This window comes from Brassica oleracea, chromosome C1, assembly GCF_000695525.1.
Source record: "Brassica oleracea var. oleracea cultivar TO1000 chromosome C1, BOL, whole genome shotgun sequence".
NCBI lineage: Eukaryota > Viridiplantae > Streptophyta > Magnoliopsida > Brassicales > Brassicaceae > Brassica > Brassica oleracea.
The window spans coordinates 7,064,848-7,077,253 of NC_027748.1; the positions used below are offsets into that span (position 1 = coordinate 7,064,848).

General features: G+C 37.0%; 2 protein-coding genes across 3 annotated transcripts; both read left to right on the plus strand.

Annotated features, from left to right (window-relative positions):
* The first annotated feature begins 7,064 nt into the window (after nucleotides 1-7,064).
* LOC106300175 (abscisic acid receptor PYL13) lies at nucleotides 7,065-7,871 on the plus strand. Its single transcript, XM_013736271.1, has one exon. It carries the CDS (start codon nucleotides 7,187-7,189, stop codon nucleotides 7,685-7,687), a length of 501 nt encoding a protein of 166 aa, XP_013591725.1. The 5' UTR covers nucleotides 7,065-7,186; the 3' UTR covers nucleotides 7,688-7,871.
* Nucleotides 7,872-10,214: 2,343 nt separating this feature from the next.
* On the plus strand, nucleotides 10,215-12,354 carry LOC106326401. Of its 2 annotated transcripts, XM_013764398.1 has the most exons (3): nucleotides 10,215-10,505; nucleotides 10,614-11,994; nucleotides 12,114-12,354. In XM_013764398.1, exons 2-3 carry the CDS (start codon nucleotides 10,615-10,617, stop codon nucleotides 12,150-12,152), a joined length of 1,419 nt encoding a protein of 472 aa, XP_013619852.1. In that variant the 5' UTR covers nucleotides 10,215-10,505; nucleotide 10,614; the 3' UTR covers nucleotides 12,153-12,354. The 2 variants fall into 2 exon arrangements, with proteins under 2 accessions (XP_013619852.1, XP_013619845.1); XM_013764391.1 differs by having other exon boundaries at nucleotides 10,215-11,994.
* Nucleotides 12,355-12,406: the final 52 nt, after the last annotated feature.

The following is a 12,406-nucleotide window of genomic DNA, read 5'->3' on the forward strand; positions in this document are numbered from 1 at the left end:
CTTATGCTATGTTGTGTGATGATTGTTGGTGATTGATTTCGGGGCTCTTGGAGCTTCCCTCACTGAGTTTTTGTCGAAATGCTCACCCCTCCTTCTTCTCTTTTCATTTTAGGTTCGGCTCATATTGGTGGGTTTTTGTCAAAGACGTCCTGGAATTCTAAAGACACATTGTTTCGGCCTTGTGGCTGGAGACAAGTGTCATGATATCGCCGACCATTTCAGCTATCCTGGGTCGGGGTGTCACAATTACACTCTTTTAAAAATTGGTTTACTAATGCTATACTTTCTTCGTAATTTTGGATGTCATGATGAAAATTGGCATCTGATCTGTTAAGGAATATAGGTCATAATCTCTTAGGTAATGAATGGCGACGTCTTCAAGTGCGGTTTTCTAGTGCGGAATTTGAAAACGGCTTTAATTTACCAATCACACATTTATTAACTAATTTGCGGTTTTCTAAACAGAGTAATAACTCCCAAAACCGCCTTTTGTTGGCCAGCACCTATTACCATGTGTTTTTCACTATTCCGCACCAAATGATAATTTGATCTTTTTTTTATTTTTTTTCTTGATCTGTCCAACATTAAATTTTTGTTTTAGTGCAATAATAAATTAAATAGTGCAGTTACAGGTTGCCAAAAAATAGTGCAGTTACAGTATTTATTACAAGAAAAAAAAAATGGGCCAAAAAACTTTTTAAAAATGATAAACGACGAAATGTTTAAGTATCATGAATGTGATATATAATGTAATCAACATAATACAAATAAAAATATGAAATTTTACTCTTTTTGAATATTTTCTTTAAGAGCAAAAATTATATATTAAAGTTATTGTATTTATCTGATATTTGTTTTAGTTAGCAAAAAAATAAAAAAATAAAAAATAATGCAAGGCTTCTAAGTGTGTTTTTTTGTAGTCGATGTACATGTAACTGTATTATACTATATTTACAGATTAATAATTAGTATGTTCGCTAAAAGGCCCTAGTATGTTTACATTCGTACTAAATGTTTTATATGAGTTGTAATAAAGCTAATAATCTTTCTTGTTTTTGATAAATTAAATGAGGCAAACATGTAGTATTTTTACCTTGCACATCTTAACTCATAAATAAACTATACAATAAAGTTGTTTTGTATTTATTATATCTTTATTGTAGCATTCAAAAAATATTTTTACATTTCTTAAAATTAATATCCAAATATTTAAATCAAACAAATACTAAACAGTTTTTATAAAAAATATTATTATTACATTATCACTAAGCAAAAAAACTATTTTTTAATTGTATTATTATATTTTTTTTAATAGAAACTTGTATTATTATTATATATCTTTTACACTATTTTTATATCAAAACAACATTATTTTTCCAACAAAACCGCAGTATTTTTTCAACAAAACCGCACTACCTTTTTTAATAAAACTGCATTTATCTCGCAAACCGCACGAACCGCTATTGGACCGCACCGCACTTCAATTCCGTCCCGCTTATATTACCAAATCCGTCGTTACCATTCGGATCTTTAATCCAATTATCTACTTCAGGAATCAGGATGTACATATTGCATACAATAAAACATTTTCATCATGTCATGGATAACATCAACAGATTAATAAAATCATGCCATGTATTGCATGCATAATTGGTTTACCTAAAAATATGTATTATCTGTCAGTTGGCAGTGCCAACTTGGCACTATGTCGGCATGCCGCATGCCCAATTTTTTATAGAAGTTTTTAGACCTTTTATTGTTGCTAGATAAGTTTTACAGACCCTTTTTTTTCAAAGAAAAGAGTTAATAAGGAAAAAACTTACGTCGAAAGTTGAACTCAGATTTTGTTTTGCTCCAAGCAGTTAACTGGATTCATCGAATGAAATTATGGATACTACTATATATTCGCCAAACGTGATATTGTAACTTTGCTATATATATGGTATATTAAACTATTAAATTACGTACAAATCATTTAGTTAGTGTTAACGATCTATTTATGTCAAAAATCTAGTTTGGTATAAAAAGTTTTCTTATTCAATGTCGTAGTAGGCGTTTGCCTCTTATACGCATAGTTGACCTAATACAATCTTTAGTTATTTGTCTATACATCCTTATACAAGAAGTAATTACATAAAAGATCATAACTCTCTCAATACCCTTCCTCAAGTTTGGAGTGTGGAGATCACAAATACCCAACTTGGAGAGAAAAGATTCAAACTCCTTGCGTCCTAGAGCCTTAGTAAGAATATCCGCAAGTTGAGTAGTTGTCAAAACATGTTTTGGAATGATCACCCCTCGCAGAATCTCGTCTCGTATGAAATGACACTCCTTTTCAATATGCTTTGTTTGCTCGTGAAAAACCGGGTTCTTGCTCAGATATATCGCAGACATACTGTCACAGTGAAGAGTTACACCAGCAGAACAGTCGACTCCAAGTGTCTCTAATAGAGCACGCAGCCATATAATTTCACTCACCGTGTCTGCCATGGCGCGATATTCAGCTTCTGTTGATGAACGCGAGACACGATCCTGTTTACGTGTTTTCCAGGACACCGGAGAGCTACCAAGTTGAATGAACCAGGCAGTAAGAGACCAACGACTAGAAGAACATGCTGCCCAATCAGAATCACACCAAGCAGACAGACGAAGATCAGAATCCCAACGGAGCAAAATACCTTGTCCCGGATTACCTTTCAGATATCGTACAACTCTTAGTGCAACATCCCAATGCTCAGTAGTCGGTTTATGCATAAACCGGAATAAGCAGTGTATAGCATACAATAGGTCTGGGCGAGTCGTTCCAAGATATATCAGTCGACCAAAAAGACGCCGATACAATGATGGATTCGGTAAAAGCGCCTCTGTTGACTTGCCCAATTGATGATTCTGTTCGATAGGATGAGAAGCTGGTTTGGCACCAAGAAGACCAGAGTCGGAGATGATGTCGAGTACATACTTGCGTTGACATAGATAGATCCCAGTAGAGCTTCGAGCCACTTCAATGCCCAAAAAATATTTCAAGTGCCCAAGGTCCTTCATATGAAAACATGAGCTCAAATATTCTTTAAAAACTTGAATTGCTGCAGGAGAGCTCCCAGTGATGAGTAGATCATCCACATAGACGAGAACATGAAGTCTGACCTCACCTTGTACGAAGGTAAATAAGGAGTAATCTGAGACATCCTGAATAAAACCATACTCCTTAAGAGACTCGGAGAGCTTAGCGAACCAACAACGAGGTGCATGTTTAAGTCCGTAGAGATACTTATGTAAGCGACAGACTTGCGTCGTATCAGGAGTTCGAAAGCCTGGTGGAAACTTGATGTAAACTTCTTCGTCCAAATCTCCATGTAAGAAGGCATTGTGGACGTCCATTTGATGGACTTCCCATCACGAGAGGCAGCGACTTGCAGGAAAGAGCGGACACTAACCATCTTACACACTGGTGCAAACGTTTCTTCGTAATCATCTCCTTCAGTCTGATTATTTCCCAGGACTACCAATCTCGCTTTATATCGTTCTATAGTTCCATCAGCGCGATATTTTATAGTGAAAACCCACTTGCAGCCTAATGCTTTCTTTCCAACCGGTAATGTCACCACCGTCCAAGTACCTCTGTCTTCCAAGGCATCAATCTCGTTCCCAACTGCCCCAGGCCATTTCTCATCGGTAAAGGCTTCAGCATAAGTCTTAGGGATCACACCAGATGTGATAGCTGCAAGGAAAGCCTGATGTTCTGGAGAAAAACGAGTACAATCAACATAATCATCAATAGGGTACCACAACGACTCCGTAAAATCGCTGTCTGATCCAGCATGGGTCGTATTGGTAACATAGCCATGTAGACGTGTAGAAGGAATTTTATTCCGACGGCCTCTCCCAAGTTCTGTTTCATCAAGAATATGAGGAGACGACGAATCAGATAATATCTCTGCAACCACTATTGGAGCTTGCAGAGACACTGGAGAAGATGAACTTGAATCATCTTGCTCAGGTTGTGTAGTAGAGGATGATCTTGGCGTGGAAAGAAGATCATCAGTGTTGTTGGGTTCAGATAAAGGAACCAGTGTAGCCAGAGTTGTGGTAGACAAGACAGGGCCAGGCAACAACTCCGTCAAAGGAGACGGAACAGAGGCAGGACAATCAAACAGCGGAGGATCATCATCGATACTAGTATGTTGCTGTATCAAAGGAGATTGCAGAGAGGAGGACGTTTCAGTAACTGTTGTGGCAAATGGAAATTCATTTTCCCTGAAAACCACATCACGTGATGTAGATATCCTGCCAGTGTCAAGATCATATACAATCCAACCTTTCTGACCAAATGGATACCCAATGAACACATAAGGAGTTCCCCGAGGCGCGAATTTATCCCCTCCATGTCTCTGATTATGAACATAACATGAGCTACCAAACACTCGCAGATGATCAAGTGGAGGAGGTCGCGAATACAATATCTCGTATGGTGATTTTCCTTTGAGAATAGCCGTTGGTGTGCGATTAATCAAGTAGCATGCTGCAAGCACACAATATCCCCAGAATTCGACAGGGAGATTTGCTTGAAACCGAAGTGCTCTAGAGACATTTAGAATATGTCAATGTTCCCGCTCAACCCGACCATTTTGATGTGGTGTGTCAACATATGACGTCTCGTGTACAATCCCTTTGTCCTTAAAGAAACCGCGTAATGCAACAAACTCAGTACCATTGTCGCTACAAAGAATCTTTACCTTGCGTCCAAATTGTCTTTCAACAAACGCAATAAAATTTTTGAGAGTTTTCATCGTCTTTGATTTATCCGGCAGTAAATAGATCCATAAAGCTCGCGAGAAATCATCAACAATAGTGAGAAAATAACGTGATCCACATAAAGCTTGTGTTCGATAAGGACCCCAAAGATCACAATGAATCAACTCAAAAACCTTTGTAGTTTTATTAATGCTTATAGGAAAAGAATCTCTGGATTGTTTAGCTCGAATACAAATATCGCAAGTCTTCGAATCAAAAGTGAAACTACTATTAGAATCTGGAAAACGCATCATCTCCATTGCGGTCGAGGGTGGATGCCCAAATCTACGATGCCACACTTCCATTGCTGGTAGGGTCTGAGTTTGTGTCATCGCTGCAACTGCCACTCCACAAAAGAAATACAATCCGTTTAGCTCCTTACCTGCTCCAATCAGGTTTTGAGTAATGCGGTCCTGAACAACACAAATTCTATCAGACATCTGGACGATACAACCATTATCTTTCGCTAACTGAGATACAGAGATGAGATGACAATCCAATCCCTCAACAAAGAACACGTTTATCAAACGTAGCTGAGAACCAAGGTAGACTTTTCCTTGTCGATTTGTAGTAGTAAAACGACCATCAGGAAGTTTGATACGCATTGGAGCCATATCACCAATATCCGTAAGAAAATCAAGAGTACCAGTCATATGATTCGAGGCTCCAGAATCTATAATCTAAGATCCAGAGAAATACATACCTGAGAGATGATCGTGATCACCAGAATTACGATCGTTAAGCATATGAACAAGAGTCCTCCATTGTTGATCATTCAATCCCGTGAAACCCACACGATCAGCATCAGTTATGGCAGTCATCGCTAATGAAATCAGAGCAGTCGCAAGCACCTGATTAGCTCGTGCTTGTTCAGGACGACATGTTGATGACGAATTTGGAGGAACAGAGTTCGTTGGAGCAGAGTGAAAAGAGCCAGAAGATGTTATGCGGTCAGGTTGTGTGGTTGAAGGTGGCTCACGGTATCGACTTCCCCACCAGATTGGGTATCCAATCTTGCGAAACCAGTTTTGAGCAAGATGTCCAGTTCTTCCACACAAAGTACATAGCGCCGAAGGATCTCTGAGTTCAGGTTGATGTCGTTGGCGGGAACCCGATGAAGCAGTTTGAACTGCAAAGCTCGCACCTTCAGGGCATTCTTCTATCATGCGACTTCCACGTTTTGATTCCTCATCTTGCACAACAACCTGATAGGCCTCATCAAGAGAAGGTAATGGATCACGCGAGAGTAGAGAGGATTTCACAGCACCAAACAGATTCTCGTCAAGTCCCATCAAAAACTGATGAAGTTTGTCTTCTTCGCGTTCCTTAGCTATTTCTTCTGCAGTTTTTTTCCCTTTGAAAATCGGCCAAGCTTGTCCAAAGTTTCGTCAACTTGCCGTAGTAAGCTTCGACGGCCGAACCCTTCTGGTGACAGTTCGCAAGTTCAGTTTTAATTCTCTGTACTCGCTGACCGTTTCTCACAGAAAACCGCTTCTGAATATGCATCCAGAGATCATGCGCCACTTCATGATGCGATAACAAACTGCTCAGATCCGGAGCTATCGTGAGTTTAATCCACGAGACTACCATGGCATTATTCGCCCACCAATCATCAATATCGTCAGAGTCATCATCAGGCTTGGGAATACTACCATCAGCAAAACCAAACTTCTTCCTTGCGCGTAAAGCTAGTCGGATATTCAAAGACCATTCATCATAATTTGGTCCTCGAAGCTGTGATTGAGAGATGATAGATCCAGGGTTATCGCTTGACGACAAATCGTAGGGATCAATCCTTCGCCTACCTCCTGTTCGAGGCTTGGATGTGAGAGTAGAACCTTCCCTGGTTCCACTAGAATCTTCTCCAGTCATAGTCGTAGAACGAAGAGTACCTTGATAAAGAAATCAAAAATACTTAGATGAAAGGAATGAAGATATAGTAGGTCAAGAATCGAAAACCTATAATTTTAGGTTATAGCTCTGATACCATGTCAAAACTCTAGTTTGGTATAAAGGGTTTTCTTATTCAATGTCGTAGTAGGCGTTTGCCTCTTATACGCATAGTTGACCTAATACAATCTTTAGTTATTTGTCTATACATCCTTATATAAAAAGTAATTACATAAAAGGTCATAACTCTCTCAATAATTTATCATCATCATGTACATCATTTCTTTTGTTAGTATATAGTAAGAGGAATCCAAATCGAACTCCAAAGTTTCACATAACATGACGAAACGTAAAAAATCTATTTTAGTCGGTGTTTTACTTCATTTATATGTAGTTTCGTTCGATACACTTTAGTAGAAATTGACAAATCATACGAAAATTCTAAAGCTAGTCACAAAAATATATAAAAGACAAGTCAGAAAACCCCATTCCAAAGAAACATAAAATGGAAAGTTCTGAGCGAAAACGATGTCGTTCAACCGTAGTCGAAACCATCGAAGCACCACTATCACTAGTGTGGTCAATATTACGTCGTTTCGACAGACCCCAAGCTTACAAACGCTTCGTTAAGAGTTGCACCATTCGCTTTAACGGCGACGGTGACGGAGGAGAAGGCTCCGTTCGGGACGTGGCGTTAGTCTCCGGCGTTCCAGGTGATTTCAGCACGGAGAGACTCGACGAGCTAGACGACGAGTCTCACGTGATGGTAGTAAGTATCATTGGTGGTAACCATAGGCTTGTAAATTTCACATCGAAGACAATGGTGGTTGCGTCGCCTGATGATGAGTCGGACAAGACGGTGGTGGTGGAAAGTTACATAGTGGATGTGCCGGAAGGAAATAGCGAAGAAGATACAATATTGTTTGTTGATACCATTATTAGGTATAATCTCGTATCACTTGCTAAGCTTACGAAGAAGAAGATGGGACACTCTACTTCTGTTTAGTTAATTATAGTTATCTTTGGTTTTATAGTTAAAGATATATATAAAGTTATATAAATCGTTGGTTTAGTAGCCTTGTGTTAGTAAAGCATGTCTTTGGTTTCTTGCGTACGTTTCTTGTGCTATTAGAAATAGATAAAAACCTATGTAAGAAATATAAATAATGCTATTGAAGATTTGCTTCAATTAGTGATCTTTGAAATAACGGAAAGAAAGCTCGAGAAATCACGAATCCATTGTCTTTCTACTAATCCGTACGAGTCGTGGCTTTTAGATTTGATACCTGTGTTTGAAAAACAAGGTACGTTTCAAGATTGAACTAATTTTTGTTTGTTAACTCTGTGTTTTAATTGTATTATGAATTATTATGTTATAAACTCTACTTAGTGAGTAGTACCAGATCTTTTAGAACATCCTCATCTCTATTTCTTATTTCTCTTTCTTTTTTTTTAAATTCAAGAAGTTCTTGACTGAAACTCATAAACAACCAATCGATCGATAAATCTCTTTCATGCAGAGCTGTTGAAACTTGAACCTGACACCTCTATTGGTAAAGGCATAAACTTATACCGCAAGAAATTTAATTACATGAAGTTTTTCAAAATATTATATTAAAATATTAATAATATAACAAATAAATATTTCAAAATTTTGAATATTTATGTAATAGTATTTCAAACTGAGTACCTCAATTTTTTTGTTTTAAAATATTTATTAATTATAATATTAATATTTTGGGTTGCTTAATTATTATTATATTCATATTTATATTTAAATATATATTAAGAATATATGTAAACTATTTGCAATAAATATGTTCTATTTATATATAAACAATAGTATAAGTTTTTTTTTTTGTAACACGTTTAGTATTTCAAACTGAGTACCTCAAAAAAAAAAAAAAATATATATATATATATAAACAATAGTATACGTTTATTTAGGTTTCTCTTGCTAGTTTCTGTAAAATGTGACAATTAACATTAAAAAATTGAAAATGGTAATAAAGGTTTAACATTGTTACCAAAAAAAACATTAAAAATTTGATATATATTTATAAGTTTGAGAAAACTAGACAAACGAGACTTCTCTATTTTCTGAAAGCAAAAATAAGAAGAAGAGGCTTGTTTTATTGCTTTTGCAAGTGTTCTCGTTGGGTCTAATGATATGGGCTACTGGGCCTTGTCACAGATTGAGTGTGTTGGTGGGGCATTATGACTGTGAGTGGTTTGCCACGTGAAAGATACTCCCTTCCCGCAAATTTAGGGATTTTTGGTCAACTAAACTAATTTCACTTTTCTCTTTCAGAAAGAATAAGAAAAACACAAGGAGACGTAAATTTTAAATATTTTGTTTCAAGTGTATAATGTGTATTTCTCAAGCTTCTCTGTTATTGATATGTTTATTTTATTAGTGTATTTCTCAAGTTCTCGATTGCCTTTTAAACGGTTTATCCTTCCTCTTTTTGTATACGTAAACTTAACTTATACTGTAATTTATTTATTTTACTGCTATTTCAGTCATGATTGATCTATATTAACAAGTAAATTTCGAGATCTGGTATCGCTTGATGTATGTATAAGAGCTCAAAACGAAGTTGTTAAAATAATGTTTTTTTTTTCCATTAAAACGACTCTACCTATAAAATAAGAACGTTGTGTTTCCATGTACACAATGTAAAGTCAAGTGTTAATTCGTTCGTTGCTTTTTTTTATGATAGTAGGTTTTCAACTTGTAGGCCCGTGCATTTTTTAAAAACCATGTCTAAGCCTTGTAATTTAAACTCTTTTTTTTTTAAATAACAAACTGTTTTGAACAAAGTCACCTCCCAAATTCCTATTAGATCATTCAAGATTTCAAATATGAGGCCAGGCCAACTCACAGTTAGCGTTAATTTGTTTGTGAGCAGTCACCAAAAAAATTGTTAAACATGAATTAATCGAACGTTTGAAGAATGAAGAGTGTTCAGCTCCAAACAGACATTTTTGAAAGAAACTTTGAAAAAAAAAGTCAATCAATGCATTCGGAGAAAAAGAAAGAAAATTAGTGCACCATCATGAAACATTGTGTGTGGCTCTCGGAAAAGGACAGAAAAACATGTGTTCCATTACCAATGAAGTTGGTCCACTTCACTTACTGCTTATTTGGCTCACATAAAAGTCTTTTCTCATTTTTACTTTATTTTATTTGTTTTATTGCTTTTGAAAGAGAATAGTTGAAACACAACCACTCCTCACGTTTTGCCTGGGGAATCATTTACACTAATGCCAATTTTATCTCTGATCTTCTTGTATTCTATGTCTAAACATATTCAATTTTTTTTGTGAAAGCACTTTAAGTTCCAACATCAAAACAAAAATAGTTGTTGATCTCATTATTAATTTTCAATCAAATATTGCGGTGTGCCGGTGATGGGATTGATTGATTGATTTAAGCTCAATTATATGAAAAGAAACCATAGTATCTTACATTAAATTCCCTCTGAGACCAACATATTGAGAAATTGAATTTAAGTGAGAAAATAAAATAAAATAAAATAGAAAAGTCTTTTTTATCAACAATCTTTTATCTAAATTCATCTGCTATTTCCCTAAACTCAAGCCTTCAATCTCGGCCCCAAACATTCGGCGATATATACAATAATTCTATTTCTATTTATTTTTCCTTTTTTCTTTTCTTTTTAATCGGCTACATTATTAAGAACAACTACAATCACAAACACAACAGAAGAAGAGATCCATCCAGTGGTTCCTGGTTCTTTTTTTTGGTAAAATGGTTCCTGGTTATTGCTTGAGCTAACTTGACGTCTTTTCATTTTCATGTTAGTTTCTATATTTTATGCTCTTCTCATTTTTAGTTCTTTAATTGTTTGATCTTTGCTTATACAAAAGAGAGATTAGGTTTCTTGAAAATCTTTTTATTTTTCAAGAATGGAGGGGAAGAAGCTGAATTTGTATGCTCCATTACCATCAATAAGACGAATGTCAAGTAAAAAAGAGCATTCAGGTGAATCAGAGAACAAGAAGACAGTCATTACAAGACCAGAGCCGAGCAAAGAACAAGAAACGCCTGCTTTTGTATTACCAGACCAGAGTTTCGATCATCTCACGGAACCAGCTTCAGTTCCTTTTGTTTGGGAACAGATCCCTGGAAAACCAAAAGATGACATGGCTACATTGATTCAAGAATCAGGCTTACTAGAAACCGATGACGAAGACGAAGACGAAGACGAAGAAGAAGATACTGTTTCTTCTACTGGAAGCTTCTCTGTTAACTGCAGCACAAGTGGAGTGAGCGACATCGAGATGAACGGTGAGAGATCTGAAGATGTCTCGTCTAGAGAAAGTCTCGATCTAATGATGTCGAGGTTCTTACCAGCTGCTAAAGCAATGGCTTTCACACATCAGAAGCACCAATCTCCTTCTTCTTACAACTCCTCAGAACAGAAGCAAACCGTACAGAACAGAGAAGCTCTTGGAGTTCGCCAAAGACGTCAATTAGTAGCTGAGCATGAACATTTCGCTATTGTTCAGAGTCTTTACGATGATTTAAACATCGAAGATGATGATGAAAGCGAAGACGATGATGATGATGATCACCGAATCCTCCCTGAAGTCACTATCAAGAAAGCTTGTGGATTCTTGCCAAGGCTATGTGCTAGGAACTCGTTCAAGTTTTCAAACCCGGTTCCTTTGGATACAAAACTAAACCGGAATTTGAAACATTCGGGGGAGCAAACCGGGATACCAAACTGGTCGACTAGGCGTCTTTCCGGTTTTATCTCTCCGTACCGAACCTCTTGTTCGGAAACCGGTTTTGTCGGAGCTCCGGTTAAACCAGAGAGCTTCAAGAGGCTAAACAGAGGAATAAGCAAGTCTCAAGAACTGTATCCACCGAGAACAAGAAGAGAGATTCTTCCTAACTACTCACATTCTGGAGAAATCAGAGTGTTTAGAAACTCGACCTCAACTCCTTCCAGGATCCAACGGACGACGACAATGCACGACTCGAGGTTCCTTGTGGAGGAAGTAAACAGAAGAAAAAGCAGCAGCATCAACAGGTCAGGGAGTCTTTTGAAAACGTCGCCGGAATACACGGCGGCGGCGATCTCTCCACCACCCTTACCGGAAACCCCGTCTCGGTCTTGGCTCCGACGAACACTCCTCCCGCCGGTGAGCCCTAAACCTTACGGCGTCGCTTTAGGTCAAGTTGGTACTAAGAAACTGGATCAGGAAATTCTTGAATCTACAAAATGGGAAACGATCGTTAAAACATCTTATGTTCACAACGATCACGTTCGTTATTCTCAGGTATTAAATACTCTTTGCACATTTATTTTTTCCTAACAGAAAATCAAATTTATTTAAAGAAATGTGTATTAGTGAACATCTAATTAATTTATCTTCTTTTTTATGAAATCCCAATGCAGGAGCTGGTTGTTCATCCCTCTCGCCAGCAAAATACATAAAAACAAGAGAAATTTCTTCTTTTATAAAATTAAATAAATATCTTTAGAATTTGCCTCTCTTTTTTTTTTTTGCAGGCAACACAAATTTACCTGAAAATTTTGTGTGTGAGAGTGCGTGTAATTGTGATTGTGGCATTTGTTTTCCGACCACATGTTTTGTAATTGAAGACCTAAATATTATTGATGTTTGATAAAACACGCATTATGTGGATAACCATTTCTGACATTCACACAATATAACCAAGCTGGTTCAT